Source organism: Lepus europaeus, chromosome X, assembly GCF_033115175.1.
Source record: "Lepus europaeus isolate LE1 chromosome X, mLepTim1.pri, whole genome shotgun sequence".
Lineage (NCBI taxonomy): Eukaryota > Metazoa > Chordata > Mammalia > Lagomorpha > Leporidae > Lepus > Lepus europaeus.
In genome coordinates this window covers 48,152,802-48,171,937 of record NC_084850.1, presented here as the reverse complement: position 1 = coordinate 48,171,937, position 19,136 = coordinate 48,152,802, and the positions used below count along the sequence as shown (strand labels likewise).

Sequence of the window (19,136 nt, the reverse complement as noted above, 5' to 3'; positions counted from 1 at the left end):
AAAATACTGAATTTTGTGTATGTCATAGGCAATTCTTACAGATTCCATTAAACTGATTGCCTTTGAGGTATCTTTTTCAGAGTGCCATGATGTTCATCATTAAACCTTGTTGTATTGTAATCCTAGCTAGACTATTGTTCTCCTAAAGCCCTATAATAGCAAGATTATTACCATTCCTGGGTATCAAACTTGCCAGGAAATGTTAATGCTTAGTTGAACATGAATAGTGGCATATTCTCCTCATCCTGTTATACAGTTGACCCAGGCAAACATTAATTAAATTTATTGATTACCACATGAGTTGTTTTCTACCAAGTACACTTCAGTTTGGAGACATGACTGTGATTTTGAAACCCTTTTGGAATATGCAAGCAAGATCCATCTGAACTACAATAGATTTAATGAATATGACTATGTATAAGGTTTGGAGCTAAAATTAATTAATTGATTTCATGTTCAAGCAAAGACTTGCCCTCTGACCTTTTCTTTTTCTCCCTTTCTTGCCTCTGTTGTACTTGTAATAATATATTTACCACAGTAAATTTCAATTGCCTTTAGTACATTATCACTTAGGTATCATACAATTAACCTATTAAGTGTGCAGTGCAGTGATTTTAAATAAATCTACCAAACTGTACCCATCATCACATCTAATTTTACAGCATTTCCCAGGATCCCAGGATGATCCCTCAGCCATAAATAACCTTTAATATGTTTTTGTCTCCATAGATTTGCCTTTTCTGGACATTTCATATAAATGGACTGACCATGTTTTTTTGTTTTGTTTTGTTTAATCAAAAGTTTCTAAAGGACTCTTCAGATGAAAAAGACTACATAAATACCTCACTGATTTTGACTAAAGGATAATAGTTAATATGTTGTTCTCTGTAGTTGGTGTCCGAAGAATTTCAACTAGGACACTTGGTAGTTGAACTTTGGGATTTGGATTAAAATTCCCCAGAGCAGGTAGAGCAGCTCCTACTGCATCTGGTAAGATTTTAGAATTACTGGGATGTGTTGGGACACTCATTGGAAATGTACTCCATAAGTCACAGTAAGTAGGTCATAATTTTATAGCTTATTGGGTTATCTAAATAGATTTTGACCATCTCATCAGAGTATCCAAAAGGTACACCAATATATATGATTGCCAAAGATTAGAATGAGGCAATTGATATCAACATATTATTCTTTGAGATTGATACAATAAAAGCTATGATCACATTCTTGACAACTTTTTAAGTTAAGGACTTTTGTTGTTAATTATTATATTGGGATACATGGAGCTTTTTTTCTCTAAATGTTAATTGAGGTTTTGACCTGTGTTATCTTCTTCTAAAGTTGATTATAAGAGTTATTCTAGTCCTATCCTAAATATAGAGCTAGTGAGGTTGTATGTGTTAGAAAACTTGAGTACCCATTGCCTGTGTGTTGAGTGGTTAGTGATCATTTGCTATTTAAATCTACCATTCAAATCAGACTCCATTTTAGGAAAGTCTTGTTTGTTTTTACTTTTAAAAGTTTGCTTAGGAATGAAATCAATTTTTCTTCAAATTGAGCATAAATTAAAAGTCAACTTTTTAGAAGTTTATTTATCTTTATTTGAAAGGCAGAGTGACAGAGAGAAAGAGGGAGAGGGAGAGAGATCTTCAATATGCTTGTTCACTCCTCCAACAGTGGAGGCTAGGCCAAGCCAAAGCCAGGAACTCAATTTGGGTCTCCTACATGAGTGGCGGGGACCCAGCTACATGAGCCATCATCTGCTGCCTTCCAGAGTGTGCTTTAGCAGAAAGCTAGATCAGAAGTGGAGGCAGGACTCTAAACCAAGGATTCCTAGGGATGTGGGATGCAGGTGTTTCAAGCTGAGGCTTAACCTGCTGTGCAACAATGCCCACCCTAAAAGTCAAACCTTTTTAAGCTTAAATTATTACTAAACTGAGGCATATGTATACATATGTATATGTATATATGTGTGTATATATATATGTGTGTGTGTGTGTGTGTATATATATAGTTTCTTTATGCCTTCTTAAACTAACACATTCTGAGTTTCTACTGTGTAGTAGGCTAACTGGCCAACCTATGAGAGTTGTGAAGGATATGTCATGAGAATTTTATAAGTTTCCATTTTTGCAAAAAAATATACTGCATAATTTTCCTCATAAAACACCAAAAAGAAAGAGCTGATTCTTGCAGTCATGGATTGAGTCAGTAAAGGTGAATTGGCAGACTTTTTTTTAACTTTTATTTAATGAATATAAATTTCCAAAGTACAGCTTATGGATTACAATGGCCTTTTCCCCTTCATAATTTCCCTCCCACCCGCAACCCTCCCCTCTCCCACTCCCTCTCCCCTTCCTTTCACATCAAGATTCATTTTCAATTATCTTTATATACAGAAGATAAATATAGCATATATTAAGTAAAGCTTTCAACAGTTTGCACCCACACAGAAACACAAAGTGAAAAATACTGTTTGAGTACTAGTTATAGCATTAAATCACGATGTACAGCACATTAAGGACAGAGATCCTACATGAGGAGTAGGTGCACAGTGACTCCTGTTGTTGACTTAACAAGTTGACACTCTTGTTTATGGCATCAGTAATCACCCTAGGCTCTTGTCATGAGTTGCCAAGGCTATGGAGGCCTTTTGAATTTGCTGACTCTGATCATATTTAGACAAGGTCATAGTCAAAGTGGAAGTTCTCTCCTCCCTTCAGAGAAAGGTACCTCCTTCTTTGATGACCTGTTCTTTCCACTGGGATCTCACTCGCAGAGATCTTTCATTTCGGTCATTTCAATTTTATTTTTTTTTTTTTGCCAGAGTGTCTTGGCTTTCCATGCCTGAAATACTCTCATGGGCTTTTCAGCCGGATCCAAATGCCTTAAGGGCTGATTCTGAGGCCAGAGTGCTGTTTAGGACTTCTGAATTGGCAGACTTTTTAATGACCCTGTCATAACCTACCCTTTTAACATATCTAAGTCTCAAATTCTTTCCTGAAATCTGGTACAATTGCCACTTAGATTTTCCTTAACATTGTTCCATTCACCACTACCTTATGTACTAATCTTCTTCCCCGTCAGCTATTACTCACCCTGACACCCCTAATCCAGGTTATTTTCTCTCCTGCTCACCTTTTCTTCTCCCCAGGTATGTAGACTTATCTCACAAACCAACCTTGCTGAGCAGCTTCCAAGTGTCTGTATCTGCAAATTTACAGTCATTTGGTATTTTACTCTTTGCTCTTTGTACAATGAGCAAGTTATGAGGGAAAGTTGCTTTTTATCAAGCTATTTTGTCAATGAATCTGAGGTGTTGATGTCCATTCTCAGCAAGGACTAAAGATGTATAGTTGTTGACCTAAGATAGGATAGTAAAATTAGATAGGATGAGCTTTTAAGGAATATTTTAAACATTTTCTATTATTATTTTAATTACATCACAATGAGATTTATTTTAATTATAAATTTAGATTTGGTATGGCTCTTATTTATAGAGTTGTATTTCCCTTTTACTACACAGATAATGTAGAATTGACTGTATTAAGTAGTTTAGACCAAAGTTATAAATTGCAAAATGAGGCTGTGATAGAACCTTCACACTCAAACCCACTGCTTTTTTTGACATTAATTAAAATATTGTTACTTGAATATGCCAGAGCTAATTTATGCCTTTGAAAAATAGCATAAAAGAAAAGAACAAAAAATATAAATGCAAAAAGGTTAAAATAATCATACTGTTTTTATAATACTCAAGTTTCTTTTATGTTTAGGTTGACAGGTATTAATTTCCCAAAGGTATTGCTAAACATTTTGGGGAAGTTTTTGTTTGTTTATTTAGCTGTTTCTCTACTAGTGATGATGACAGTTGCTTTTTAAAATTACAAAAACCATATATACATGCATATATACATATATTACTCCCTCTAAAGAAAGCAGTTTGATATTTATCTTTCTAGCGCTTTATCCAAGCATACACAAATATATATGTATGCTATGGATATATGCATATATACACAGAGTCCTAGAATATGTTGTTTCTTCTTAAGCATACATCTTTGGATATCTGTCCATGTCAAGAAGTACAGATTAGTTTGAGAATCATGTTCCTTTACAAAAAGAACTTTTTAAAAAAGATTTGTTTTATTTATTTTAGAGAGTTGAACAGAGGAGGAGAGGCAGAGAGAGAGAGAGAGAGAAATCTTCCATCTGCTGGTTCACTCCCCAAGTGGCCGCAATGGCCGGACCCAGGACCCAGGAGCTTCTTCCAGGTCTCCCACGCGGGTGCAGGGGCCTAAGGGCTTGAGCCATCTTTTACTGCTTTCCCAGGTCATAGCAGAGAGCTGGATGGGAAGTGGAGCAGACGGGACTCGAACCAGCACCCATATGGGATGCCAGCACTGCGGTGGCTCTACCCACTACACCACAGTGCTGGCCCCAAGAAGAACTTGGTTTTGTTTTGTTTTTGTTTTTGTTTTTTTTTTTGACAGGCAGAGTTAGACAGTGAGAGACAGAAAGGTCATCCTTTTCTGTTGGTTCACCCCCCAAATGGCCACCACGGCCCGTGTGCTGTGGCTGGCGTGCTGCGCCGATCCGAAGCCAGTAGCCAGGTGCTTCCTCCTGGTCTCCCATGTGGGTGCAGGGCCCAAGCACTTGGGCCATCCTCCACTGCACTCTGGGGCCACAGCAGAGAGCTGGCCTGGAAGAGGAGCAACCGGGACAGAATCCGACGCCCCGACCGGGACTAGAACCCAGTGTGCCAGCGCCGCAGGCGGAGGATTAGCCTAGTGAGCCATGGCGCAGGCCAAGAAGAACTTTTTAAAAAAATCAATTCTATATTGAATGCAGCAGTTATTCAGTATTTAAATGAATTAATAAAGGGGGTCTAGTTATAATATTAATTTTCAGCATATCTGGGGAAATATAGTGGTATTCATGTAAGGAGACAAGACACCCAGGCCTTTTAGCAGGAAATAATCTTTTATTATTTATGCTGGCGTAAGGCCCAGGTGAAATTTTTTATCCAAAAGCCTGAGCCCTGTACAAAGAGGGGTATTTCCTTCGATGTGGTTTTAGCCTCTTTGTCTACCTTATATGGCTACATGGATACATTTGATTGGATGTTCTAATGCTACATGGTAGCCACAGGAATTGATATAATACTGCGCATGCATGTGTCCATAGTTACTGATGATGTTTTTTCACACACATTCTGAGCCATTTGCTATCTGGTGGGGGTTAGCACCATTGCTACATACTAGCAAGCAGAACCTGAAATGGTTCTATATAAGCTGATGATAACTATAGTTGAAGCATTCATAGGCAAGTAAATAATGACCACATTCCATTTCCAGGGAAAGTTTCTTTTTTCTGTCTGACCTTGAGGAGGCCTCTACCACAACTTTAGTTAGAAACAAGTTTAATTAAAAAGACAAAGGCCTGGGGCCTGCCCTGTGGTGCAGTAAGTTAGCGCCCTGGCCTGAAGGGCTGGCATCCCATATGGGCACTGGTTTGAGACTCCCATGCGGGTACAGAGGCCCAAGGACCTGGGCTATCTTCTACTGCCTTCCCAGGCCATGGTTCATGTCCTGGCTGCTCCACTTCTGATCCAGCTCTCTGCCATGGCCTGGGAAGGCAGATTCAGAAGAAGCTCCTGGCTCCTGGCTTCAGATCGGCACAGCTCTGGTCATACTCTGACTTTCAAATAAATAAATAAATAAATAAATAAATAAATCTTAAAAAAAAAAGACAAAGGCCTCTACCACAGAAGAATTTCCTTTCAAATCAGATTTTTATTCTCAATGATGTATGTCTAAAAATACCATTCAGGATCCAATCTGAAATCTCGCCAGTGTTCTGACTGTTAATGCCCCCAGGGTTACTTCCTGATTGAGCATGGTCTTCCTTGTGGTGCTCATTTCACCCTCACAAGGACTAACATGAAGAATGGGGAATTATCCTAAGGATTCTTGTTGCCAAAAGGAAAATGGAATCTTATAGAAATCTTTTATAAACATTGCCATGATGCTTTTACCTCAATGGGATTGGAATTTAATAGTTATTAAATTTAATAATTATTATTCTTAATTTTGACTTATTCATGGCCACCTATTTCTACTTTAAGCCTTTTCTGTGTCAGTCTTTTCAACTCCTTCCTACAATCTTGTTCTTCTTACACTTTTGGAAATATTCCCTGCTTTCTGCCTAGAGTCTGATTCTTTCCATATTTTTGGAAGTATTTCTATATTTCTACTTAGAATTGGATTCCTACCATATTGCTAAATTTCTCAAAATGAAAATGAGACTCTGACCCACATTATCTGTGTTTGTGTGGAGCTTTTTGTGCCAGAACCTTGCACAGGCTAGTAGCATATGGAGTGACTTCTTACGCTTCACATGCCTACTCCTGACCCAATCATCTGTGATCCAGGAGCAAAGGATAGAGTTATTGGAATAAAAGAGGAATGTCTGAGCCTGTTCCCTTAGTAAGAATAGGGTAGGCCAATTTCTTTCTTTCTTCCTTTCTTTCCTTCTTCCTTCCTTTCTTTCTTTTTTTTCTTTCTTTCTTTCTCTTCTTTCTTTTGCCAGTTCCCTTAGAATAGTTAATGCATGTGGCAGGTGGTACCATGAATTATGTATTTATCTAGTACAGTTATTAACCTGAAAATACTGCTAATTTGGAAAGTAAGGTTAACATAAAAGGAACAAACAATTGTGAACTTGCTATAATACGTCTTTACAAAAAAAAGTCTTGTTACAGAAGCAGCATTTAATTCTAAGAATATTTGAAAAATGCAGAGAACCAAAAAGAAGAAAACATTTCCAGTGCCCACCAGCTGCAATTTTGGTGCTTTGTTCTTTAAGTTCTCAGTGTGTAGTACAAATCAAAAATGCTACAGAAGTTTAAAAAACCAAAATGAAATAACAAATAGGAGAGCAGTGGGCAATAAACAGGAAGAACAAATAATTTGAACGAAGCTATGAATTAGGATTTCACCTGTAAAGGGCAAGGCATACTAGTAGGGGTGCAGCAGGAAAAGACATGCAGAAGAGGGATCTAGATTATAGACATAGCTTTTGGAGGCTTTTGGCTATTAGGTTGGCAAAGTTATATCCCCATGATTAACAGCTACAGAGAAACAGGTACTCTCCCCTATTGAAAGGAATGCAAATTAGAAAAATCCTTTTGGTGGGGCAATTTGGCAAGATACATTAAAATTTAGAGCATGCTGACCCTTTGATCTAGTAATTTCATTTCTCAGAATGAATTACAGAAATATAGTCATGTAAATATACAGATAGAGATGTACAGAGTTTTTTGCAAATTGCAATTATTCTTTCCTTGAATATTTAGTGAAACTTAGCAAGGAGGTCATCTGGGCCTGGAGTTTTTTTTATAGAAGAGCTTTAAGGATTGATTCCATTTATTTAATGGCTATCAAGCTAGTTAAGTAGTAAGTTTTATTTTTCTATGGCAAGATGTTTTGTTCACAGGAAGGTTAATCCAGATACCTGACCAGCCATATGTGTCACTCATATTGAAACAGTTTTGTGTTCAAACTGACAATTTTTAAGAATGCATAAATATTTCCTAACCCAAATTATTAAGGCTTAAAACACAAGTTTCTCATTTCTTACTAACATTATATGTTCTATTTTCCAGCTACAACAGCAACAACTACCACCACCACTGTCACCACCACCACCACTACTATAATCAGCAGTGGTTTTAACATGAATCTAAGGCCACTGGCATCAGCTTGGATCAACACTGACCCAATCAGTGTTCATTCTGTACCTTTTACTTCGACTGTTAAGTAAGCCTATTTTTTGAAAATTAATGCTTCATTTTATTTGTCACATGTAAGTCATAATTTATATTTGAAAGTTAGATAAATGACTGAGGGAACAGTTAGAGAAAGATTTCTGTAGCTTAGAAGTTGAGCAACCAACAAACAGTACATCTTTGCCTTTTGATTACCAGTAGTACAATCATTACTATTACTAATAGCCACTTATTGCACAATCACTGTGTGTTTATCAAGATGATAGTTCTTTACAAGCATCATGTCATTTAATATTCACAAGAAACCTACGAGATAGGTGATATTTTTCTTCCTGTTTCGTAGATGAGAAAATTAGAGGGGCCGGCACTGTGGCTCACTTGGTTAATCCTCCGCCTCCGGTGCCAGCATCCCATATGGGCGCCAGTTCTAGACCTGGTTGCTCCTCTTCCTATCCAGCTCTCTGCTGTGGCCTGGGAGGGCAGTGGAGGACGGCCCAAGTCCTTGGGTCCCTGCACCCACTTGGGAGACCAGGGAGAAGCACCTGGCTCCTGGCTTCAGATCGGTGCAACGCTGGCCATGGCGGCCATTTGGGGAGTGAACCAATGGAAGGAAGACCTTTCTCTCTGTCTCTATCACTGTCTATAACTTTATCTGTCAAATAAATAAAAAAAATTAGAGCACATAGAAATTTTATAATCTGCTCATGATCACACACTTGATAATGGGTGAGCCAGGTGAGGAGCCTGCATTATTATATATGATATGCTCTTCCCTAATATTTATTCCTTTTTAAAATTAAGCTTCTTATTTTGATATTATTGCAGAATCACATATATTTTTAAGAAATAATAGAAAACATCATATATGTGCTTTATAATTTTCTCCAAAGATAGCATCTTATAATACTAAGATACTGACTGGTACAGTCAAGATACAGAGTAGTTAAATCACCACAAGGACTTCTCTTGTTTTACTGCCATATCCATAACCCTCCCCAGCATTCCCTGACTCTGGACAACAATTATGTTCTTCATTTCTTTAATCTTGATATGAGAAGAATGCTATATAGATGGGATTATATATAAGTAACCCTTGGGGATTGGATTTTTTTCATTCAGCATAATTTCATGAGTTCCACCTAAGTTATTTCTTGCATTAAGTTTGTTCTTTTCTATTTCTGAGTAATATTCCATGGTGTTGTGAATGTACTGTGATTTGTTTAATCATTCATCTGTTGGTGGACATCTAGATTGTTTCCAGTTTTTTTGGCTATTATGAATAAAATTAGTGTTAACTTTTGTGTAGTTTTTTTGTGATCCTAATTAGTCTCATTTGGGTGGCATAATAGTTGCATGTTTATTTTTTAGGAAATTGCTAAGATGGCTTTGCCATTTTACATGCCTACCAGCAAAATATGAGTGATCCAGACTGTCCACATTCTCATCAGAATTTGGTTGCACTATTTTTTATTTTAGACCTTGTGATAGATGTGAAGTAATACCTCATTATAGTTTTAATTTGAGTTTCCCTGATGACTATTGATGTTAAACATCTTTTTGTGTATTTATTTGCCATCATCCTCTTTAGTGAGGTTTCTATTCCTATCTCTTGTCCATTTTCTGATTTTTAATGTCCAGGGCTTTTTTTTACTGTTCAGCTTTGAGAGTTCAGTATATATTCTGGATACCAGTTCTTTGCCAGATATGTGATTTATAAATGTATTTTCTAACACTATAAATTAAAATTTCATCCTCTTAACAATGTCTTTTTTGCTGAAGAAAACCTTTTAATTGATAAATAATCTGTCAGTTTTTCTTTAACAATTTTTTGCCTTCAGTGTCAATTATACAAACTCTTTGCTTCACCGTAGATCCCAAAGATTTTCTCCTATTTTTCTATAAGGTTTATAGTTTCACATTTTACATTCAAGCTCCTGATCCATTTTGAGTTCTTTAATATAAGGTGTGGAGTTTAGATTGAGGCCATTTTTCTTCCCTTTATGGATGTTCGATTTTTCCAACATCATTTGTTTAAAGACCATCGTCCACTACTGAATTACTTTTGTATCTTTGTCAAAAATCAATTGGACATATTTGTGTCTCATGCTTTTTCAGTCTCGATACAATCTTTTTAGATTTTTTTCTTTATCTTGATTTCATGGTGGATTTCACTGTTTGATTTTCAGGTATTCAACCAGTCTTGCATATGTGAAATAAACGCCACTTGGTCAAGTGTATAATTTTTTAATATATTCTTTGATTTGCTATATTTTCTGTAATTTATTTCTTTTTTTAAAGGTGTTATTTATTTATTTGAGAGATAGAGTTACAGACAGTAAAGAGGGAGAGACAGAGAGAAAGGTCTTCCATCTATTGGTTCACTCCACAAATGGCTGCAATGGCTGGAGCTGCACCAACCAAAGCCAGGAGTCAGGAGCTTGTTCTGGGTCTCCCACGTAGGTTCAGGGACCCTAACGTCTGGGCCATCCTCCACTGCTTTCCTAGACCGTATCAGGGAGCTGGATCAGAAGAGGAGCAGCTGGGACTAGAACCAGTGCCCATATGGGATGACGGTGTCACAGGTTGATGAGTAACCTACTGAGCCACAGTGTCAGCCCCTGTAATTCATTTCTTTCCTGTTCTTGGTTTTGACATCAGGATAACACTGGCCTTATAAAATGATCTGGGAAAGATTCTATTCTCTTATTTTGTAGAAGATATTATACAAAATTTGCATTAATTCATTAAATTGGCAGAATTTGCCAATGAAATTTTCTGGGCCTAGATAGTTCTTTTACAGGACATTTTTTGAGGATTTATTTTATTTATTTGAAAGAATTACAGAGAGAGGTAGAAACAGACAGACAGACACACAGAGAGAGAGAGACACACACACACAGAGAGACACAGAGACAGAGAGAGAGAGAGGTCCTCCACCCACTGATTCATTCCCCAAATGGCCAGAACTGCTGGGGCTGAGCTGATCTGAAGCCAGGAGCCAGGACCCTCCTCTGAGTCTCCCACGTGGGTGCAGGGGCCCAACACTTGGGCCATCCTCTGCCACTTTCCCAGGCACACTGGCAGGGAGCTGGATTGGAATTGGAGCAGGTGGGACTTGAACCAGAGTCCATGTAGGATGCTGGCATCACAGGCCGAGGCTTTGACCCACTGTGTCACAATTCTGGACCCAACAGGACATTTTAAAATACAAATGAATTTCTTTCATGGTTCTTAGACTGTTCTGGTTATCTAGTCCATCTTTAATGAATTTTAGTAGTGTATAGTTTTCAAGGAATTGGACTATTTCTTCTAAGTTGTCAAATTTATGAACATAATGTTCTTACTATTCCCTTATTGTCTTTTTAATAACTGTAGGTATATTCCAGTTTAATTTATAATATTGGTAGTCTATGGCTTTCTTTGTTCACTTTTATTGATCATTTTTACAAAGAACCAGTTTTTGTTACACTGATTATTCTCTGATTTTTTTTTGTTTTCCCATTTCCAATTTTATTGATATCCACTCTATTAAGTTTTTCAGGTTGTGTTGGATTTATTTTGGTCTTTTTCTTTCTTTCTTTTTTTTTTTTGAGGTATAAAATTAGACTATTGACTTGAGAACTTTCCTCTTTTGTAATGTAAATATTTAGTGCTATAAATATCTCAGCACTGCATTAGTTGTGTTTCATATATCTTGTTTTGTTGTAATTTCATTCTGCTTTATATACTTTAAAAATTTCTTTTGTAAAAATTTCTCTGACCCATGTACTATTTAGATGGATATTTAATTTCCAACTGTTTGGGTGTTTTTCTTTTCTATATTTATTTCTAGTTGGATTCCATTATGATCAGAGAATATGCTGTGTATGATTTCCTGTTGAAGTGAAATGGACACTCTGAGAAACAATGACTTGATCAGCCCTTGTTCTGACTGTCGAGGAACAACTTACTACTTTATCCCTTTTAGTATTTTTTTTGTTATACTTAATACCATTGTATGAACTCTTTAATTAACACACAATTATTCTTAGGTGTTTAAATTTAACTGAAAAGTGATCCCTGTTAAATATAAGAGTGGGAATAAGAGAGGGAGGAGATACACAGTTCAGCACATGCTCAATCAGACTTGCCCATAACAGTAGAGTTTGAAACATGCCAGGGGACTCCAATTCAATCCCATTGAGGTGTCATGTACCAATGCCATCTCACTAGTCAAAGTGATCAGTTTCAATTCCTAATTGATTATAATGATAGGATTAAGAGTCAAAGGGATCACATAAACAAGACTAGTGTCTGCTAATACTAACTGATAGAATTAAAAAGGAGAGAATGATCCAACATGGGAAGCGGGATACACAGCAGACTCATAGAATGGCAGATGTCCTAAACAGCACTCTGGCCTCAGAATCAGCCTTTAAGGCATTCAGATCCAGCTAAAAGGCCCATGAGAGTATTTCAGGCATGGAAAGCCAAGACACTGTGGCAAAAAAAAAAAAAAAAAAAAGACCTAAGTGAAAGATCTCTGCGAGTGAGATCCCAGCAGAAAGAATGGGCCATCAAAGAAGGAGGTACCTTTCTCTGAAGGGATTTCAGCATTTTTATTTATTTATTTATTTATTTATTTATTTGGACAGGCAGAGTGGATAGTGAGAGAGAGAGACAAAGGTCTTCCTTTTTGCCGTTGGTTCACCCTCCAATGGCCACTGCGGCCGGCGCATCTCGCTGATCCAAAGCCAGGAGCCAGGTTCTTTTCCTGGTCTCCCATGCGGGTGCAGGGCCCAAGCACTTGGGCCATCCTCCACTGCCTTCCCGGTCCATAGCAGAGAGCTGGCCTGGAAGAGGGGCAACTGGGATAGAATCTGGCGCCCCAACCGGGACTAGAACCCGGTGTGCCAGCGCCGCAAGGTGGAGGATTAGCCTGTTAAGCTACGGCGCCGGCTTGATTTCAGCATTTTTTAAAAAAGATTTATTTATTCGAAAGGCAGAGTTACAGAGAGGCAGGGATAGAAAGAGAGAGGTCTTCTATCTGCTGTTTCACTCCCCAAATGGCTGCCACAGCTGTAGCTGGGCCAATCCAAAGCCAGGAGCCTGTAGCTTCCTCCAGGTCTCCCACATGAAGGCGGGGTCCCAACCGCTTGAGCCATCTTCTGCTGCTTTCCTAGGCACATTAGCAGGGTGCTGGATTGGAAGTGGAGCAGCCGGGACTCAAACTGGCACCTGTATGTGATGCCAGCAATGCAGGCTGTGGCTTTACCTGCTACGTCACAGCACTGTCCTCAATTTCAGTTCCTTTATATTTGTCCAGGTTTGTTTTATGGCTGGGGATATGGTCTGCCTTGGTGACTGTTCCGTGGACACTTTAAAACTCATTTTGTTGTTTTGGCTGTTGAGTAGAATGCTCTCTGGTCAGGTGGTTCTGTTGCTTCATTGAATTTTCAGATAATGTATCCTTTTTTTAAAGATTAATTTTTGTTTTACTTGAGAGGCAGAGTTATAGAGAAAGGAGGAGAGACACAGAGAGATCTTTCATCTGCTTGTTCACTCCCCAAATGGCCAGAATGGCCCAGGGCTCAGCCAGTCCAAAGCTAGGAGCCTGGAGCTTCTTCTGAGCCTCCCAAATGGGTGTAGGGACCCAAGGATTTGGGCCATCCTCTGTTGCTTTCCCAGACACATTAGCAGGGAGCTGGATCAGAAGTAAAGCAGCCAGGTCTTGAACTGGCACCATATGGGATGCTGTCATCACAGACAGAGGCTTAACCTGCTATGCCACAATGCCAGCCCCAAGATTCTGTATTCTTTTTTTCTCTACTATTTTATTTCAGTTTTGCAAAGTGGCTTCTTGATGTTCCCATCTATAACTGGATTTGTCTATTTCTGCCTTTAGCTATATCTCTTTTCGTTTCATACATTTTGAGGCTCTGTTTTTTTTTTTAATTGAATTCTGTTTCAGGTTTATTGATTGATTGATTGTGAGAGGCAGAGAGAAATATACAGATCTATCCACTGGTTCACTCCTCAAGTGCCAGCAATGGCTGGGGATAGGCCAGGCTGATCCTGGGAAGCAGGAGCTCAATCCAGATCTCCTACTTGGGTGGCAGAGCCATCACCATTATCTTCCAGGGATCATATTAGCAGGAAGCTGGAATCAAGAGCTGGAGCCCAGCATTAAACCCTGGTACTCCTGTGGGCATCTTAACCACTCTCTCAACCGCTAGACCAAAAACCTGCCCCAAGGCTCTTATTTTATTGCTTAACATCTAGGATTGTTAAATTTCTGGGTGCCTTGACTCTTATCATTATGTAATGTTTCTTTGACATTGATACATTTTCTTTGCTTTATAGTATACTTTATCTGATATTGATAGTTATTTTGTTTTGAAAATTAATCTTGTAGGGTATACATCTTTTTCTGTCTTTTTACTTTCAACCTCTGTATGTCATTGTATTGAAAGTGAATTTCTTTTAGAAAGCATCTTGTTAGATTGCGTTTTATGCACTCTGCCAATCTGTCTTTGAATTGGCATATTTAGCATATTTGCATGTATGGTAATTATGGATATGTTAGAACTTAAGTCTGCCATTTTATCAGTTTGTTACCTCTGATTTTTACTATTTTTCTCTTTTTTTTAACCTTCCTATTGACTGTTTGAATATTCTTTTAGAGTTCCATTGTGTTCTGTTTATAGTGGTTTTAATATATGGTTTTGTATAGTGTTAGTTATTCTAGATATTATAATATATATGTGTAAATTAAAACAATCTAGTCGTATTAACAGTTTACACTTTGGCTAAAGTATAGAAACCTTATTTCCACTTACTTTCTTACCTTTTAAGTATAACATCCTAAGTTTTTCCTTAATGTACATTGAGCATCATATAACACTGAATTATAACTTTTGTATAAACCATCAAATATGATTTAAGAAACTTATTAGAAGTAAAATAGTATACTTAACGCATTTTGATGTTCTTGTTTCCTTTATATGATGTTTCAAGTCTTCTGTTTTTGTTTGCTTTCTGTTTAGCTAATCTTCAAGGATAGATTTTTCTGACAACAAATGCTCTTAATTAGATTTTGCGTGAGCATATATTTATTTCCTCTTCATTTACAAAGGACATTTTAACCAGAAATAGAAGTCATTGTCAATGCTTTTGTCCTTTCATTACTTGCAAAATGTCCTTATTTCCTCTAGTCTCCATGGTTTCAGGTGAGAAATCTGCTGTCATTCAAATTGGTGTTTACTTTTAAGTAATGAATTTTTTTCCTCTCTGATATGCTCAAGATTTTTTTCCTTTCTCTTTAGTTTTCAGAAGTTTAATTATTATGTGCCTTAGCATGGATTTCTTTGAGTTACTCTGGAATTATTCAACTTTTTGAATCTGTGGATTATATCTTTTGCCAAATTTGGGGATTTAAAAAATATTTATTTATTTATTTTGGAAGAGCTGCAGAGATCTTCCATCCACTAGTTCACTTCCCAGAGGGCTGCAACGGCCAGTGCTGGGCCAGGAGGGAGCCAGGAGCCAGGAGCTTCTTCTGGTCTCCTATGTGGCAGGGGCCCAAACACTTGACTCATTCTTTCTTGCTTTTCCAAGGCCATTAGCACGGAGCTGGATTGGAAATGGAACAGCCAGGACATAGAACATGAACCAGTGCCCATATGGGATAGTGGCTTTGTAGGCAGTGGCTTTATTTGCTATGGAACAGCAGCCCCAATGCCAGCCATGGGAATTTTTAATTTTTTAAAATAATTTTTTGGTTCCATCCTGTTTCTTCTTTCTGGAACTCTTATTATGCAAATGTTACCTCTTTTATTATTGTCCTTTAGATTGTTGAGATAATTTCTTTTGTTTCTGCCTATTTTCTCTTTATGGTCCTCAAATTTACTGATTTCTTTTTAAAAAAAGATTTATTTATTTGAAAGGCAGAGTTACACACAGAGGGAAGGAGAGGCAGAGAGAGAGGTCTTCCATTCGCTGGTTCACTCCCCAGTTGGCTGCAATGGCTAGAGCTGTGCCGATCCAAAGCCAGGAGCCAGGAGCTTCTTCCAGGTCTCCCATGCGGGTGCAGGGCCCCAAGGACTTGAGCCATCTTCCACTGCTTTCCCAGGCCATAGTAGAGAGCTGGATCAGAAGTGGAGCAGCTGGGACTCAAACCAGTGCCCTTATGGGATGCCAATGCTGCAGGTGGCGGTTTTACCTGCTACGCCACAGCACCGGCCCCAAGTTCACTGATTTCTATCCTCTGACAGCTGTTCTCTAGTATTAAACCCTTCAGATAAACTTGCTATTTCAGTTTTTTGGTTTTTAAGTTTTATATTTTCTACTTGATAGTTTTTCATAATTTTCATTTCTTTACTGAGATTTTATACTTTTCCCTTTGCTTCAAGAAAATTCAAAATTGCTTGATTCTTTTTCTGATGGTTGCTTTAAAATTCTTTTCAGATAATTCCAACATCTGATACCTATCAATGTTAGCATCTGTTGATTATCTTTGCTCTTCAGAGTTGTGTTTTTCCTAGTCCATTATATGATGATTAATATTTTATTATGTCCTGAGTATTTTGTCTATTATGTTAGGAGAATTTGAGTCCTATTTACATTTTTTTTATCTTTAGGCAGTTCCCTTATTGAGGTATAGCGCAAGGTATGGGTGTGTTTGTATGTTCATCTTGCCACTATACCTTGCCCACACCTTCCCAGCAAATGTGGAACACTGAGTCACACTGCCTCAATATGTGTGGGTGATATGGAAGTTTAACTACTCCCTCAGTCCCAGTGCTCATTCCTCATGAAAATGGGGCATAGCATCACATCACTTCATTTCTTCTAGGTGGGGATGAAAGCTCAGTTCAACTGGGCCCTGGAACCCTATATCAAGGGGTAATGGAGACTGATCCATATCACTTAGTTGCTGCTGGTAGAGGCAGGATTTAAGCTTTCTATTAACACCCCACTGGCACAAGGGGAGGAAGAATGTAGGGTGTGAACTACGTACCTCAAACCATGTCATTCAGACTCATTGATGCTGGGTTGGTATGAAGGCTTAGCTCTCTGCTTGATCCTGCTCATACAAAACTCAAGGGAGAAGGGGGACAGAGTGCTGACTTAGCCCTTCTTTGCCCTGCCTTGGTTTTGCCAGTGGGTGTAGAAGTCAAGATCTCCACTGAGTCTTGCTGACCCTGGGGCTGGTGGGAAGTAGAGTCCTTACTAGTCCCAAATTGCATTACTTTGTTCAGTCCTAATGACAACAGGTTCAGCTCTCTGTTGCTTTTCCCTGACACAAGAGGCAAGGAGTGAAGCCTGATGGAGACTAATCCTGCTTCACTCTGCATCGTTAACTCTTACTGCTGCTTGGTGGAGATTAAGATTCAGCTTGTCATTAGAGCCCATTGACAGTACCCCACTGGGATAATTGGAGCACTGCCTGCTTCTGCCAAGCGTAGGATTTATGATTACCTTTCTCACTGAGCCCTACCAACAGTTCCCCATCAGAAGAATTAGAACATGGCCTGGACCCACTGGCTGTGGGATCAAAGATCAGCTGGCTGCTCAGCCTTTTTGATACCACCTGGCAATGGAATTGTAGTTCCACATGGCTCCACCCAGTTGGGGAGATCCACTCTGTCATGAATACTGCTCAGACAGGGGGGAAATGGATCACTTTGACTAAGGGGTAGAGGGAGAGAGTTCTATCTCCTTGGCCACATCCATCTAGAAGGAGCTTCCACTATTACTCAGCTGGGATGGGTGAAAGAGAAGGAGCAGATTGTAGCACAGTCCTCAGCTCTTAGTGTGATTTAGCAGCTTTGTTGATAAATATTTGCTATATTCCCTTAGGATAATCTCCAGAGATTTTAATGATTTTTAAATAATCTTTACCAGTTATTACTTTGTTGTGGAGCAGGTATGAGAAACTCTTCAGGTGCTATTTTATCTTCAGAGTCCATCTGTGTTATTTGTTATAAAAATATGGTCATGCTTTTAGAAGTATGAGTATATGATCATACTGCATCCTTTTATTTTTTAGTTCGATAGCAACTCCTGTGATGACATATGGTGATCTGGAGGGTCTGATGAACAAGTGGAGCCTTGATCTAGAGGAACAAGAGAAGCAGTTTCTTTTCCAAGCTATGCTAGTCAATGCTTGGGACCATATATTGATTGAGAATACTGAGAAGGTAGGAAGATGTTCCATTAATCTACCTGTATTGTACAAATATTTTCAGATGACCACAAGAGAATGTTTTGTAGTCAACTTTCTATTCTAGTGTTGATGAGAGGCTTCAGAATATTTCCCTTAGATAATAAGTGCCCTGGATTGGGAAAGCTTTCATATCTGGTGTGTATTTAAGAAAATTAATATTGTGCTAAAATTATTAAATATATTCAAATACTTACATTATTATATTTTATTTTTCGTTATAGATTATTTCTTTACATGGAGAAGTGGAAAAAGTGAAACTGGCTCAGAAAAGGTAGAGCTTTAGATTTTCCTAAGCTGAAAGATTAAAGACTAATCATTTTGTTCAGTTTTCCCCCCTTGTAGTTTATTGGCATTTATTATGTTACTCCAAATTCCTTTCGTCAGCCCTTCTATTGACATATTTTATTCAGGTTGGAACAAGAATTGGATTTTATCCTATCAGAGCAGAAGGAGCTGGAAGATGTGTTGACTCCTTTGGAGAAAGCTGTGAAGAAGCATAGGGAGCCTGTTTATCTGCAGCATACAGAAGAGGAGCATGAGAGGATGTAAGTCATTGAATAAAGATCAAGGAATGGGGTAGGATTTATATAATATGAAAGCATTCCAAAAAAGGGGGAGGGAGAGTTAAGTTAGAAAACAGAGAATAAAAACTGATAGAAAAAGACAAGTTCTTATGGTTGACTTTATTGATTTGTTTTCTGTTTATTTTTTTTCTATATGCTTTAAAATGGAATCACTTTGGAAATTTTGTTTTATGACATTTTATACATTTATTAATCTTAACATTATGTATGTTTGCCATAAAGATTTTAATATTTTTAAAATTTGTCCTTAGAAATGCCCATTTTACATGTATGAAGTCATAGTATTATGGGATATTTATATCAACTCTTCTAAATTTAATATTCATGCATTTGCTTAATAATAAATCATTTGATATTTTCAAGGCAATTTGTTTATCTGGGGCCATACTGCATAGCTTTCAAAAAATGGACATTTTTGTCAATATCTTCAGCTAGGTATATTTTATTTGTATATTATTCTTTATTTACCTTCTGTTGTTATAGTGCCAGTGTTCCCATAGTAACTTTTTCTCTCTGTGACTAAGATTTGGTAATCAGGCCAATTTATAAAGTGCTA

The 19,136-nt window shown here is 37.9% G+C and overlaps 1 protein-coding gene across 2 annotated transcripts in view; it reads left to right on the top strand.

Annotated features, from left to right (window-relative positions):
- NUP62CL (nucleoporin 62 C-terminal like) overlaps positions 1 to 19,136 on the top strand; it is an 88,408-nt gene that overhangs the window by 36,757 nt on the left and 32,515 nt on the right. For both annotated transcript variants that reach the window (XM_062183938.1, XM_062183937.1), the window contains 4 exons: positions 7,667 to 7,820; positions 17,820 to 17,970; positions 18,218 to 18,267; positions 18,407 to 18,541. In XM_062183938.1, coding sequence (XP_062039922.1) covers positions 7,667 to 7,820; positions 17,820 to 17,970; positions 18,218 to 18,267; positions 18,407 to 18,541 — 490 coding nt within the window. The remainder of the gene's footprint in view (positions 1 to 7,666; positions 7,821 to 17,819; positions 17,971 to 18,217; positions 18,268 to 18,406; positions 18,542 to 19,136) is intronic.